Source organism: Chondrus crispus, genomic scaffold, assembly GCF_000350225.1.
Source record: "Chondrus crispus Stackhouse genomic scaffold, scaffold_594, whole genome shotgun sequence".
NCBI classification, from domain to species: Eukaryota; Rhodophyta; class Florideophyceae; order Gigartinales; family Gigartinaceae; genus Chondrus; species Chondrus crispus.
This window is the reverse complement of record NW_005178588.1, coordinates 1-16,011: the sequence shown is the minus strand read 5'-3', so window position 1 is coordinate 16,011 and position 16,011 is coordinate 1. Positions and strand designations below refer to the sequence as shown.

The following is a 16,011-nucleotide window of genomic DNA, read 5'->3' as shown; positions in this document are numbered from 1 at the left end:
CCTCGCCGCAGGCCACGCGGCCACCAAGGACACGGGCCGGCTACGGGATGGGCAGAAATTACGTGGGTCATCTAAAAATTCCGCATGACCTCAGAGGCGGCAGCGGCGAGGGGAAAGGGTGTGTCACTGGCGGGGGGCGAGGGGGCCCTCATGGCCACGCTGTCGCGAGGGTCGCGCACGGTAGGTGAAGGCAGAGGCCGCTGACGAGGCCCGAGAGGTGGGTGCATAGCGCGGGCGGAAGGGGCCGGACCGCGCCCGGGGGGGAAGGGGGTGGCGGCGAGCGCCGGCGCGAGGGGCAGGGGCGAGGAACGCCGAAGACCGTCGCTGCGAGGCGGGCAGGTGTCACAGCCGGCAGCGCAAGAAGACGCGCGCGGGTGAGGGGGGGCCGGGAATTGACGCCCAGGCGGTCGCGCTGCGCTCCTTCCGCGGGGTTCGCAGCGTACGAGAGGGAAGATTGACTAACTGCGATGACTGTGGGTGCGGGAGCGGCACCGCGACGGACGAGAAGGAGGGCCTACGGAAACGGTGTGCAGAGGGGAAGGTGGCTGTGATCGGCTTGATCAAGAAGAGGCGGGCAGGCGGGGGATGCGGGAAGCGCATCATAAGGGGAGGAGGGATCGTAGAGCGGTCAAAGGAGGCAAGAGGGGAGGGGAACCAGGAGAGCGGAGGGCGGGAGAGTCGCTGAGAGCGCACGCGACGAAGCAGGGGCAGCGGCAGCAGCAGCAAGGGTGGGGACGTCGGGAGCAGTAACTGCCAAGGTCGGAGCAGGAAGCCGAGCGGGAGGTGCACAGGCGGCGAAATGGGTGGAGCGGAAGGCGAGGTGGGGGTGCAAGCCCGGGCACGCGAGGCGACGGTTACTTGGGGGCGGCAAGAGCAGCAGCAGGGGCGGAGGCCGGCGACGGAGAGGGCAAGGCCGCCGCAGGGCGGGAGGGAGCGGGGCGAGCCGCACGAGTAGAGGGGCCGGGTAGAGTAGGGCCGGGCGGCGGGTGAGGTGTGATTGCGTGGGCGTGTGCCTAGAGCGTGAGAGCCATAGAATAACGAAAGGGTAGGGGCACGGAAGTGGGAGTGCGGGGATTGAGGAAGCGAAGCGCCTCGCGGCGTAGGCGGCAGGCAACGCGGGCGGCGGCGAAACAGTCGAGAGCAGAAGCGGGGAGAGGGAGGGGGCAGTGTGGGCGGGGGGCCACGGGTTCGCCGGTACGGAGGTTGAGGCGGACGGGAGTGCCAACCGTAGCGACCAGGGTAACGGCCTGGGCAAGGGTGGCGAGCAGGACTGAGGCGAATGTGGCGAGAGCAGCGCGACCTGCAGCCAGAGTGAGCACGGAGGGGCGGTACGCGTGGCAGGACGAGGGCGAAAGGGGCGACGAAGACCGGAGAGAGGACAAGAGCAGTAGCGAAGAGGACGGGGGAGCAGCGGGGCGGGGAACGCCGGCAACGATGGTGGACCAGAGACGAAGGGACGGCGGAGCGGGAGGTGCGGGGCAAGGAGCGGAGAAAGAAGGGATTTGGCTCGGCGCGCGAAGCGCGCACGGAGCCCACTTGTCTACAACTACTAAAATCCGTGTCTGTGTGTGTGTCTGTATGTCCTTGCGCTCCCGCGTTGCCATTGGCGCACAGGGGCGGCGCCGCGGTGACAAGTGGCAGCCACGGGGACACGTGGCGTGACAAGTGGCGACACGTAGCGGTAAAATTAATTTTATTTTGAATTTCGAACTGTTACACCAATGCGGCACTACAGTAGCGTGCCGGTGACATGTGGCGACACGTGGCGGCGCCCCTGGTGACAAGTGGCGGTGAGGCGAAAGCGCGCACGAATAGAAACGTTTTTTACATAGCCGCACGTCGGGAGCACAGTACCGGCTTTCGAGTTCAACAACCTTCAGCAAATTTTCACCATGTGACGGCTCCCTGGTAGCGTGGTGACCAGAGTCTGGGCAAGGCAGCGATCGTGATTCTATGCCGGCTTAGTAGTGGGTTGAATACGGCATTCCCCGCGAAAAGTTTACCGGATTGCTTGACGGCATCCGGATAGTCCCTAGGTGCTATTGCGCCTTGCTTTTAGTAAAGCGTGGTAGTCTGCCGCTGTGCAGGAAGCCTAATCCGATAGCGCACCATTTCTTGGTGTTTTAGTATCGGGCTCGGAACAACGGCCTCCGCAGAGCAATCTGCGGACGTCGGACTGACGTTCTTTTCAACGTCGACAACGAAGATCAAACGCAGCCTCCGTCAAACTATAGAGGCTGCAAGAAGACCCAGTGTACGTGCCGTTAGGGCTTGGGAAACCTAACCACCGCACTGAGGGAAAAGGGAGCGCGCGTACTTAGCGACCCCGGCGGGAAGAGCCTTGCAAGAGGTTCTTTCTAATACCGGGCTCCCTGGGAGTAGAAATAGACAAGGTGGTCGTACTCTGAGTATTAATACTGTACCCTGTGTATAGTAGGACCATTAGTCTATTTCTATTTCTGTTTCGTTTTTGGTTCTTTTGAATCACGGGATAGTACAAGACAATAAAGGCCCTATATTGTTACTCTTTTGCTAAGTGCTCTTGCGGACGACCTAGCTGGCTGACGTTGCGTTTAGACCTTTGAGGACTGCTTGCTACGACCCATAGCGATCTACAACGGACCCCTCGCACTTGCGTCAACCCTAGCTGCACTTGCAGGGATAACACTAGCGCGCCAAGCAGAACATAAACGGCGGGAACAGCGGGCGAAGACGTGGCAGAAGCAAGACGGCACCAAAGAAACGCGCGTGCAAGGGAAAGAACAGCGCAAGAGTCTGAATCTGACGCTCAAGCACGTCGTGAGGCACGTCGAGCCCGTGCGAGAATCCGGACGGGGCAACAAACCAAATCTCAGAGGGAAGCACGTCCTCAAGCCGACCGTGAACGTACTGCAGCACTAAGAGCAGCAGAGACGTCTGAGCAGCGCGAGAAGCGTCTCCGTCGACTGAGGGAGAGAGCCAGGGCGCGCAGAGCGGGAGAAACCATCCCCCTCCGAAATGCGCGGCGCGAAGCGGATCGCATTGCGACACGAGGCGCTAGAGCGGAGGAAAGTACTCCTATTCGTGAGGGGCGGCGAGAATCGAATCTTATCGCAACGCAAAGAGGCCGAGCCGAGGAAAATACTCCACTGAGATCTTCGAGACAGGAGTCGAATCGCTTGGCAATGCGACAAGCGAGAGCTGTGGATATATCCCCCGTCATAGCTGCGCGGCAAAGATCCGACCGCCAGGCTCGAAGTGCCTCTCGACAGCTCTTCCCTCCACTACCCGAGTCCTCTCCTTCGTACTGCGATCTCGGCATGATCCGTGTTGAGTGTTCGCACTGCAAAGCTCTGAATTTCGTCCAAGAACGCATCGGGAGCAGCTCTGCCGCAAGGCCCATTTGTCCACATGCTGTGGGAAGGGGAAGCTGTCATTGCCGCTTCTCCCCGACCCGCCAGCTCTTTTGCGCTCTCTTCTCATCGATGATACTCCAAGGGCCCGCAGCTTCCGTAAGAACATTCGAGCATACAATGTAGCGCTATCGATGGCATCCGTGGTCGCCAAATGGGTGAACAGAGGTCCCGGTCCTTCTAATTTTAACCCCACAATGACGATGCAGGGCGGGATGTACCGTTACATGAGTCCCATGATGCCATCCGAAGGGCGGGCGCCTTCCTGTGCTTCCGTTTACATTCATGACACTGACTACGCCACCCAGACGCGCACAAGGCTTGGAAACTCTAGACAACTGGAAGAGGCACTGATGACGCAACTGACATACATGCTGCACGAATGCAACCCCTACGTGCAGACGTTTCTGTGTATGCGAGAATGGGCTCAATCTCCTCACAACAACAGTCCTGCCACGTACCAGATGGTCATCCATGCCGATCGCAGGCCAAGTCATGAGTATGTGCGCCGGTACAATGGTCCCGAAGCTTCTGAAGTCGCCGCATTGATCCCTGGAAATGAAGACGGAGAGATTGGGCGAAGAGATATCGTCGTTCGCAGGAGAGGGACTCTGAACAGTAACGGGAACGAAGTGCTGGATCCGATTTCAGTCAGTCATCGCGCATACGATCCATTGAGCTACGTGCTTTTGTTCCCGAACAGTAGAGATGGATGGTATCCAGAGCTTCGATTCTCCAGTGTTCAAGACGGCAGACGTACCAAGATTACTCCGATGATGTACTACGGATGGCATTTGTTCGAAAGAGCAGGCCAGTTCAGTACAATCTTGCACGCAGCACGACTCTTTCAGCTATACTTGGTTGACCAGTTCTGCAAAGTGGCAGCAGAAAGGCTTTCTTATCTCCGCCACAACCAGACACAACTTGGAGCCGCCGACTACACCTCACTGCGCGACAGCCTAGGAGACTCCGGTCGTGCTGAAGACGAAGCCGATGCCGTGCGTGCGGGACGACTGTTCATTCTCCTTTCCACGTACATTGGAGGTGACCGCTATATGAGGCAGCAGATGCACGACATCATTGCTATATCGAACCAAATTGGCCACCCGGACATCTTCCTCACCATGACATGCAGTCCAAGCTGGCCGGAGATCACAAGAGCCCTACTGCCGAACCAAACGCCTCAGAACAGACCGGATCTGTGCGCACGTGTGTTTCGTCTGAAAATGAAAGATCTCATGTCCTTGGTCATCAACGAAAAAGTATTCGGAACCGTTGTTGCCCATATACGAGTCATCGAGTTTCAGAAACGCGGTCTTCCCCACGCTCACGTTGTATTTTTCCTAAATGAAGTCTCCAAGAATGATCTGCGTACTCCCGAAAACGTCGACCGCATTATCTCTGCCGGGATCCCGTCTGCCCAAGATCCAGAACTCCAAGAGGTCGTGCTCAAGCATATGATTCACAATCCATATGGAGAACACAATCCAACAGCCGTGTGCATGGGCGAGCGGTACTGCAGGAAAGGGTTTCCAAAATCGTTCAAACACGAAACCAGCCAGTCCGACAGTGAGTACTACATCACGTACCGAAGAAGGGCACCCTCTGCAGGTGGCGTCTCCATCGAGCGACCCTCCCGTATTGGCCGACGACAGCAACCAGTCGTGGTAGACAACTCCTGGGTCGTTCCCCACAGTCCTGTGCTTCTACGTTCATTCGCTTGCCATTTGAATGTTGAACTCTGCGTGTCACGCATTGGCGGAATCAAGTACCTCTTCAAGTATGTGTGCAAGGGACCAGACCGAGTGACCATGGAAATCACTGCCGAGAACGAGCGCTACGACGAGATCTCCAACTTCCAAGATGCCAGATACGTTTTGGCATCGGAGGCCGCATGGAGGTTATTCTCCTTTGACATTGTAGACCGCAATCCTCCAGTAGTCAGGCTTGCAGTGCATCTGCCCAACCACTACACGGTGTACTTTGAGGAAGGGCGAGAGCAGGAGGCGGCGCTTCGACCAGCAACAGGCACGAAGCTGACCGAGTGGTTTAAAGCCAACGAGAAGTACCCAAGATTGCGGCAACTGTACGAGGAGTATCGTCAAGGTACTTTACGTGGAAGACACACACCAAGTCATGGAGTCCAAGAGCAACACTGCGAAGACGGAACGCCAGCAGCGAAGAGGAAGCCTACGATTTCAGTGGTACAGGTGTCAACGTAGTCGGTCGAATCTACACTGTCAGTCCGAGGGAGGGTGAGCGCTACTTTCTTCGCCTCCTCCTCACACAAGTGCCAGGTGCAACATCCTTCGAGAACTTGCGAAATATAGACGGCGAGGAGTGCACCAGCTTCCGACAAGCTTGCTTACAACTCGGTTTGCTGCCCGACGATGCCGAGTGGAAGCACGCAATCCGAGATTCATTCCGGTCAAGCTTCGTTCCTCTTTCTCATCTGTTTGCTACGATTATGGCACACTGCCAGCCTTCGGACCCTCTCTCGCTGTGGAACGACCACCTGGACATGTTTCTCACCGATATTCGAAATCGTGCACGCAGACAACCCATTCGAAGACCGCAGCTTCGCGATGATCACCACGCCACATCTTACGTGCTTCGAGAGGTACAGGAGGCCCTGCAGACGGTGCGTTCCAACTGGACGCTCGCAAACTTCGGACTCCCACTGCCCGATGACAGCCTTCCCGCTTTGGAAAAGAAAAACGAGATCGAGACCCCCGAAGCAAGAGCGCAGCAGTGGGAAGAGCGACTACAGACGTCGTTGCCGCTGTTGAACACAAATCAACGCCATGCATTTGACGAAATAGTGGGCTCCATGCTTCCAGGCGTATCCGTCTCTGCATTGCTTCAAGGATCCTCCAGCGCCGTGGCGGGACCCTCTATGCCGACACGAAGTAGTCGTCTCTTCTTCCTCGATGCTTCTGGCGGAACAGGCAAAACATTCGTGTTCAGCGCCATTCAAGACTTCCTTCGTACGCGCCGTAAGCAATTCATCGCTGTCGCTACGTCTGCTGTTGCTGCTGTGTTGCTCGACGGTGGACGCACCGCTCATTCCGTGTTCAAGGTTCCCATTCCTGTATCTGCCGAAAGCACGTGCAGCTTCTCCGCAAACTCCGACACTGGCCGTACACTGCAACAAGTCGATCTCATCATATGGGACGAGATCGTCATGTGCCATCGACATTGTATTGAGACTGTCGATCGCTCCCTTCGCGACTTGATGCAAACCGACCAGCCCTTCGGAGGAAAGTTCCTCGTGCTCGCTGGAGACTTTAGACAAATCCTTCCCGTCGTTCCAGGCGGGTCCCGAGGTCAAATCGTGAGCGTGTGCGTCAAGGCTTCCCCGCTGTATCGAGAGTGCCGATTCCTGCGCCTTACCGAGAACATGCGCCTTGCTGATCTCCGAGCGGACCCTGCAGCAGATGTGGAGGCTCTCAACTTTCCAGAGTTCCTCCTCAGCGTCGGGGAAGGCAGAATTAACGGTGAACAGCGCCCGGAATGGATCTCACTACCACAGTCCGTTGCGTTCGAGCATACCATCCGCAATTTATGCCTCAAGGTCTTCCAAGGGATTCGAGACAATCACGCCGACCCTGCCTGCCTCACCAAGCGCGTTATACTCATCACAAAGAACAGGCCGCTCGAGGAAGTCAACGAGGTCATCCGCAACATGATTCCGGGACCGTGTCGAACGTATTTGAGCGCAGACAAGGTCGAGACCGAAGACACCAACGCGCTAATCTATCCCACAGAAATGCTCAACACCTTGACCGCCGGATCTGCTCTTCCAGACCACAAGCTCAAGCTCAAGAAAGGCTTCATCGTCATGCTTCTGCGCAATCTCGATCCCGCTACCGGTCACGTCAACGGCGCGCGATATGTCATCGAGAACATGACCAACTACCTGCTCTTTCTACGCGTTACCACCGGGTCACACCAAGGCAACAGACTGTGTCTTCCTCGAATGCCCTGCGGACCAGGACACGACAACTTTCCCATCCCTGGCTTCACCCGAACGCAGTTCCCCATTCGCACGTGCTTCGCCCTTACAACGAACAAAGCGCAAGGCCAATCCTTCGGTGGCCGCATTGGTCTCGACTTACGAGATCACTGCTTCTCGCACGGTCAACTCTACGTCGCACTATCAAGGACTACTTACCCAGGGAACGTCACTGTCCTCACTAGAGAGTCCAATGAAACAACGCCAAACATAGTGTACCCCGAGGTCCTTCAGTAGTTACCAAAAAAAGTAAACGCCATTGTCTTTACATCTTTTCATTGCCACCCTTCCCAAATAGTGTTCCTCCACGCTTTCTTGGCTCGGCGCGCGAAGCGCGCACGGAGCCCACTGGTTGCGTACTAATGATTCGGCTCCATCATGACCGATACAGCACAAGCATTTCCGCTTGTTCCTGTTCACAGGGTATAGTGACATACCCACACGGTATAGTGACATTCTACCGTCGGGTAGAAAGGGTAGAATGGCTTTCATAAATAAATTGTTGTAGGGGGGGTGCCCCAGTTGATAGCCAATGAAATGGCAGGGCCCCACTCCTTCGTTTGCAGCTCATTTGGAGGGGGGTGCCCCACTTTGGCCCAAAAAATAAGGTCACGAAGGGCGCTGGTCGCCCATTGGTTGCAAATGCTTTACTCCTATTGGCTACAATACCGGCACGCGCCACGGCGCAGGGAACACAGCAAGGCGCCCCGAATGACCCTGTTTACGGGGGTACCTGCTGCACACGCCCACCAACCAAGGAAACGACCAAAACAGGATCGCAATCAAGGGTTCGTGTTGGAACCAAACAAAAACTTGAAACACGGTCAACATGGGAATAGACAAGCACTACACGAGTGCACAACTAAGAATAAAATAATGATTCATGCTGTAACCATTAGCTCATTGAAACCAACACAAATTGGCGGCTTTTTGAAATGGGCGCGGATCGCCGCGCAACTGAGGCGAGGAATCAAATCATGGGTGTACCCGGCGATTTGGTTATTTGCCCCAATTTTTGTTTTTCGAATAAATTTATCATTTCATTTTTTTGCCCAAATTCCCTGTGTGGGTGGACGACGGAGTAAACACTTTCCATTTAATGTACAAATGATTTGTCGAAACATCGGTGTGAAAGTTTTGAACATTTCGGGATAAATATTGCTGCCGGCGTCCATTCACGTTCTGCTTCCATTCAACCCTGCCACGTACACACTCATCGACGCGACAGCCGATCCTCTCTCAGAATACCACCGACAGCACATCCCATCCCCCAACACGAATCGCCCTCCCCACAGAACGACACGAACCGTACTCCCCACACCCCACGCCTCTCGAGGTACTTCCAAACAGGACAGTGGTGCCTTGCAGAGTGCGTCCCCGGGTGATTTCAACAAAGAGGAGGTGATAAGCTTGCAGATCGGACACAGGAAAACAACAGGGAGTGATGCTGACAACGAAGTCATCCAAGAAGTCTGCAGTTCTCGTGAGCTCCCGGACGGCGGATCCTCTCCCAAATCGCAACCTGTACCACTTCCACCGGCTCTGCCAGAACCCGATACGAAGCCGCAAAAACCATCACCCAACGGCAAAGAGGGGGAACGGAAAGAGGACGAGGTACGAATTCCCCGTTTGAGAACCCGGAAATCTGTGTTTTCGCCAGCCAAGACTCCTTTCCAGCCGGCCCCAAGATCTAAGTCTACGGCTAATGACAAAGGAGCCCCTTCTTCATCTACAAAGGAGAAAGAAGCGAACACATGTTCTAAAAAGGGGTGTGTGGCCGCTGAGCTTACCCCCGCGATTGAGGCCCCCACGACTCAGGTCCCCGCGACTCAGGCTCCCGCTACTCAGGCTGAGGATTGCTACGACTTACAACAGCGTCGTAACGCGGAACAGGGGTCGAGAGTAATAGAACTGTGCCAGCAGAACGGGGCGGCGCGACGAGAACAACTTCGACGCAATGCGGAGTCAAAAGGGCGCTGGGAACAGGAGCATGCTGATTTTAATGGCATGAAGATGGACGAGAGACGTGAGCAGTTGCTTGGCGGCGGCAGAACTACGGCGATTCCAAAGCATGTTACCGCCAGCATCTCGTACCCGAATCCTCTACCACAACCTCGTGCACACAGCGGATTTAATCGCGGCCAACCTGAGAGTGACCGACCAGCCTGGCGTGGTCGCGGTGGCGGCAGGACCAGAGGAAGAAATGGGCCGCGTGGCAGTGGCGGCGGGTCGGGAAGAGGTGGACGAGGTGGTTTGCAAAGAAGAGGCTTTGCCGGGGGAAGAGGACGTGGAGATTGGGATTGGAGACGAGGAGGGTCGGGAAGGGGAATTGTAAGAGGAAGAGGAAGAGGGGATTGGGGAAGGGGAAGTGGAAGAGGACGGGGGGATGGGGGATGGGCGAACAATCGCGATTCACCGAGGATCGGTCCTAAAGAATTCAATGGTCCTCCCCGTGGATCATCCTGGGCCCAAGAAGAGCCGCGGTTTGACGGACGTGGATTTCCAGGGCGACCGTCTTCGTTCGGTCGATCGCATCCACCACCATCTCAGAACCGAAGTCCTCCCTCTCCACGTGGGCGTAGAGGGTGGTGGAGAAACGTGCAGCCGAGTTTCCCGGAAAGTGATAATTACAATCGGGGACCTACTGTTCGGTTCAATGATAACATTCATGGTGGTGGGCAGGATAATTCCGTGGCGACAACTTTGGTCCTCCAGGGAACTACCGCGGCCCTGAACGAAGCGGACTTGAGCCTCCGTTTTTCCCTCCGCGCCCGCGAGCACCACCGCGACATGGGAACTGGTTGCCTCAAAGCGATAACCTGACCCCGTCTCGTTTGCCTCCCCTACCACAAACACAAGGGGGAGGTGAACCTGCACGGACGGAGACAGCCCCGCCGATAAGAGATGAGGGTAATGCGGGGGCAGTACGTAAGGCCAAGGGGAAGAGAAAGAAGCGAAAGGGGCGCATGAAGAAGAGCAAACAGGATGACAGTGATTCCACCTCGTCTTCGGACTCCGACAGTAGCGATGAAAACTCCCGGGGGCGGTGTAACCACCGTCGAAAGAAAGATAGACGGAGGAAGAGACGCGAGCGGGAAAACAGCAGTGAGGATAAATCTCCGCCGCGTCGAAAGAAAACATCGCGACGCGGAGGTAAGAAAAGGGGAAGGAAAATAAGGCGGGGTGTGGAACTGTCCTCGGATTCATCAACCAGTGAGGATGAGTCTCAATCATCACGGGACGACCGCGGGAGAAGACGTTCTCCAGCTCGAGATCTGCCTGGTGGACCTGCTCGTCGGCGTCAATTGGGGACTGTCCGTGAAGCTCACGATGAGCAGAAGAGCGGAAGGGCAAGTCGTCCGATTGGTGACGTGCGCAGGTTGGGGAAGAAGAATCGCTTGGATCCTTCGAGGAACCCTGCATCTTTCAACCGCGTTTTGCAGAGTGTGCCCCACCCCGGTTTTGACAAGAAACGCGCGCGTATGTTGTTGAAAGGCATAATGCGAAGGAGAGGGCGGCGGATGGACATGATGGCGATGCAGGCTGCAAGTGGCACTGCGATGCCGGACTACTACAACGGCGCTGAGCCCGTTGAGGACTTTGTCAGCGTCTACGCAGACAGGCAGACAGGGGGAACAAGGGCTTCGCTACCTTTGTGGATAAGATGTTGGAACACGGGTATAAGACGGAGAAGGTATGGCCTTCGGATCTGCATTGGCAAGTAACGCGGTTTGAGGAGATGGGGATGAGCGCGACTGCGTCTGCGCTGAGAGAGATGTCGCGGTTGTTGGTGACTGGCAACGACACAGACTTTGCCGAGGGGTTCCACATAAGGAAACAACTGGCAGAATGTTTTTTGTCTTGGACACCCGGAAGATGCATCATTTCTTCCGCGATATCCTCGTCGAGGATGCTGAGGAGTACGCCGAAGCGTTTTACTCAGCCGAAGATGATGAGGACGAGGACGACTGGAAGCGCGGAAAGCGTCATCGACATTAAAATGGTGCCGGGTCGTAACGTACAATGGTTTTGCGAAGGATCGTAGATTAGTGAAAGATTCCTAACTGCTCAGTTCAGACCTAACTTAGGTGCATTCTTAACGTTCAACGGAGGCTGCTCAGATATTAACTACTAAATGAGTTACAGTGGCCCCGGAAGTTGCGCTCAGCGCAGCAGCCTGCTCAAAGTACATTGAGAAATTAGTACACAAACTGAAATGTATATCAATTCATTTATCACTCAGCATGGCACTACAATGTCAATCTGCGCACCACTATAATAGTAGAAGGGAGGTGGCAAGGTCATCAGCCGTGAATGATGAATGATGAATGACCCTCACATCTTGGCAAGGTGTTGCATTCTTGTTCAACTTCAAAAAGACTTAGTGAAAAAAATTGAAACAAATGGTACACGAAAAATTCAGAATTTTTGAGCTCCCAGGCAGGCCTGAAGGCCCCAAATTTTGGCAGCACCCTTCCAAATGACCTCTGTGGGAGGTGTCCCGTCACTTAATGTACAAGATCTTACTGCGTTCCATTCTGGGTATCGTAGTACGGCAACTGCCAAAGCGGACCCATCATCGCTGGAGACTGCACCGGCACAACGGCGGTGGAGTGCTGTTATGTAGACGCTGGTTGAGACGCTGATTGAGTTGCTGGTTGAGTCGCTGGTTGAGCTGCAGGGAGATTATCTTGAGTCGCAGGTGGGTTTCCCTGGTCTCCTTTCTCTACGCCACCCTTCCCCCGCTTCTTGCCACGCTTCTCTGTCCAAGACCGCGCCCTCTTCTTGGTTCCTCTTCCTTTCATCCTTCCCTGATTAGAGTTCCTAATCCCCAGGGCAGCGGCTTCCTCCAACCACACGTCCCGAGGCTCTCTACTATCTCCCTGTTCTGCCTCTAACGTGGCAGCGACGCTGCGTACTACACCGACGATATCGACATCTTCAGTTTCGGTGTTTCTATTGACTTCCCTGCAAAGTAGCTGCATCATTCGATCCATTTTCTTCATCGCCGTAATTCCTTTCGACAATATGCAGAGATGCACCTTGTTCCACGCGGCCCGCCCGTTACAAAAATATCGAGATGCTACACGGGCGGTGCGTGCTGTCTTTGCAAGGTCCTGTTCGCCATCCTCACAGTATCGATCTTTCTCGTCGCCTTCCCCTGCTGCATCTTCGCCGTCACCCTGCCGCAGAGCAACAATGTCCTCCTCCTGCCACCCCTCGCCATCTTTTCTCCAGTACAGGTGAAACATGGCGTGAAGAGGATACTTGCCTGGAAGAGAAACATGTTCCGGGAGACCTGATACTTCTCCGGCTGTATACAATGTGCCGACGCGCACAGCATGGCGACAGGGAAGGCCTGTCGAGAGAGACCAGGAGCACGAACAGAGGCCTGATACGAACGGTTCGTCTGGAATCTCGACGGGACATATAAAGCGGTGGATTCTAACTTCACCGTCAGTTGGGGGCTCTTCCGCAAACACTGCGAACTCTACGGAACCACCCCAGCGCTCATGTTCAATATAGATTCTACTGCGAATACGATAACGCGGCGCCGACTCCACTGAGTGGCTGAAGAAGTGTTGAAGGGCACTCGGCATAAGGTCTTCAGCCACACGTTCCCAGACTTCTTTTCCGTATCCCAACTGTAGTGCGATCATCTTAATGCGTTTGTCCTTGAACTTGTCGCATTTCTCAGAAAGTGCTCTCTCAACCTGCTTCTTACTGTAGTACCTTTGCATCTCTTCAGGAATGCGTGTCATTCTGATTTCCCGTCTCATTACCACGCGTTTGTAGGCGGAGTTTGCGGACTCTGAGTACCCGACCCCTGAAAGAAGAATCGGGGCCCACATGTCGATCGGTTGAAGCACTTCACAACCATCTCAGGGTTGAAGTAGTACAAGCTGGAGTACCACCTCGGATACTCTCTGTTCGCGAAGTACTTCTTGTCGAATTTCTCTCTTCGTCTCGCGAACTCTGTGGGGCTGTTGCTGGCTCTTAACCGATATAGGTCCCCTGACATCAGCTCCGCAACATCAGGCCTCCCCTGCACCTTCGCGTCGCTCGCTGTGTTCTTCAGTTGATTTTGGTTAAGATGCCAGTCATCTAGGATGACAAGAGCGTCCGGAATGACATCCTTTATCGCGCCAATGATAGCGAAATCTTGATCGCAGGTCCACAATCGCGGCGACACTCCCATACATTCCACGAACTGCCAAATGAACCATGCGAACCCTTCGGAGTCTTCTGAAGGAATGAATCCCATGAAGTACAGGCATAGAGCACCATTGTTCGTCCTACCACAAATGTTCACTAAAGAAATGTTGTAGCAGTTTGCCAATACCTTCGCATCAATGGAAACTCCCGGAACGACACTGTACTTCATGAAATCTTCCCTCCATTCCGGGAAGGACAAACACACAGAATGTAGAGTATGCTTGTCGACCACACGCGTCTTTGCAAAAATGTCAGGCAGTGTGTTCACGTATTCTAGCAGTTTTTCGATCAGTAGTTGACAATCACGCTCTGCTGGATGGTTCTTCCGCAGCTGCCATCGCAGTTTTCGAGCTATGGCATGACGATTCAAATGAAATCCATATTTATCTTCCAAATGTCGAACGATGTTCTCAGTACGGACCAGCGACTTATGCTTCATGTCCAAGGCCTCTTTCATCATGGCGGGGGGGAGTATACTTTTCATCAAATTTCCAGAGGGAAGATGGTTGTGCCACGCCTCTGCAAACCTCACAGAATAGATCTTTTCTAGATCTTCCGCGGCATCTAGTTCGTCCTGTGGACCTCTGAAAAAGACATCTGCACCAGTCAACACTGTGAACTTGAAGCGACAGTTCAACTTCAGTTTCAGTTCTTTACCACGTGAACAAACGAAGTCGGCTTTCAAAAGCTGCTGTCGACCCTTTCCAGCAAGGCCATCGCTGTCATGTGCGTAGGTTGACCTCCGAATCTTCATGCTATATCCAAAGCACTCCAAGATGTGCTTCAGTTCCCGTACTATATCGCGACCCTCCATGGATATATCTACCGATTGCAAGTATCCGTAAATAGAGTCCGTCATCTGTACTCGAACCCCGTCTTGACCCTCTGCGGACTGCGGTTCCCCCTGTCGCGGCAGCACCTCCGCTTCCAACCCGGGATGTTTTGCCGACACTGTCACAACCAAATCTTCATCCTCTCGGTTCTCAGCACGGGGTGTGATGGCAATTGCGTTCGGTCCATCTCTTTCTTCAGATCGCCAGGGACAATCTGTCCCGCCTCTACCTAAGTTGGTGGAAGGGCTGCCCTTTTCACTGGCCAGTTCACCTATGTCAGACACCACGAGACCGGAGAATGCCTCAAACTCCCTGGCAATACCAGCATAACGGGAGCTCAGGCTGTCCTTCATTCGTACCAACCGGCTCCTGATATCTGAGTCATGCACAGCGTCATCCTGCACGTGGTTATGCGTTGAAAGAAACCGCATTTCCCATACATGATCTGACCTGCGCAACTGCGCAATCAATCTCGCTTGACATTTTTCGTACCGCTTCGATCGAAGCGGTCCGAAGAAATCTACGCCAGACTCGAGTCTGGCGTAGATTTCTTCGGACCTTTATACCGGCGACATCGGAGACGGACGCGAATAATCCATTCCATCTTCACGTAGTCCTTCACGAAGGGAAGACCCAGAATGTGACCCTCTTTCATCACAATATACACATACGAAAAGAAGTTGGAGGCCATTAGCACTTTCTCCGGAGCGGCAGTATTTGTACTGCTTAGATATACATGCCGATCAGGAGGCTCAATGACTTGTGCGAGCAGCACCGATAGCGCACTGGTCGTTTCCTCAGAGTTCGGAGGTACCTCGGGTGGTAGTATCACAGTGTCCAACTGGATAACGTCGCCAAACCCATCCTTTCCGTCGTTGCTAGAAGGAGTAACCAGACATCTAACCATCGGGCGGGGGTTTAAACATTCTGTACATGCCGAGTATATCCCCTCTGTTTTACGCTGGGGCGCACTTCCGTCAACAGACGCGGTATCTTCGCTAGTAATGCAGAGATCATCATGGCGGCGTAGATGCTCCCTACGAGAGGGAAGACGTACATTTCAACCGACGCATTCATAACTTCTATTTTTCCGTCTCGCTCAATCCTCATGTCGTTACAGACTGCAGGAATAACAGAAGAGGGCTCAGCAGGGCGCTGCATAATGGAATCGACAAACTTCTCAAAGCAAAACGTGCTATACCGCTCCGTAAGAACGGAGGAGTAAGTAGAATACAGACCAGGTACATCTATACCTGTGGATGACCCCTCGCAAAATGTCGAGAACGCCGCAATGACATAGAAGCCACAACTATGCATGTCTTGCTGCTTCTGGAACTGTAGAACGGAAGACATGTAGTTTCTGTTGTCAATACTAATCGAGGTCCCTCGAAACAACAGCAGTAATACTGAGCGAAAAAGCGGTATCAGGCCCTTCGGAGGGTTCCAACCCAAACTGTCCCCCCAGAATATTGTGGCCTCTCTTTTCTCGGCATTGGGAATTACGCATAACATTCCCCAATGGTTCCCGAGGTGTATGAGAATGGCAATTGTAGAC

General features: G+C 54.4%; 1 protein-coding gene across 1 annotated transcript; it reads left to right on the top strand.

Annotated features, from left to right (window-relative positions):
* The first annotated feature begins 3,526 nt into the window (after positions 1–3,526).
* Positions 3,527–7,644, top strand: CHC_T00009098001 (ATP dependant DNA helcase). The gene is made up of 6 exons (XM_005710620.1): positions 3,527–4,148; positions 4,230–5,030; positions 5,064–5,492; positions 5,615–6,143; positions 6,306–7,020; positions 7,126–7,644. Exons 1-6 carry the CDS (start codon positions 3,527–3,529, stop codon positions 7,642–7,644), a joined length of 3,615 nt encoding a protein of 1,204 aa, XP_005710677.1.
* Positions 7,645–16,011: the final 8,367 nt, after the last annotated feature.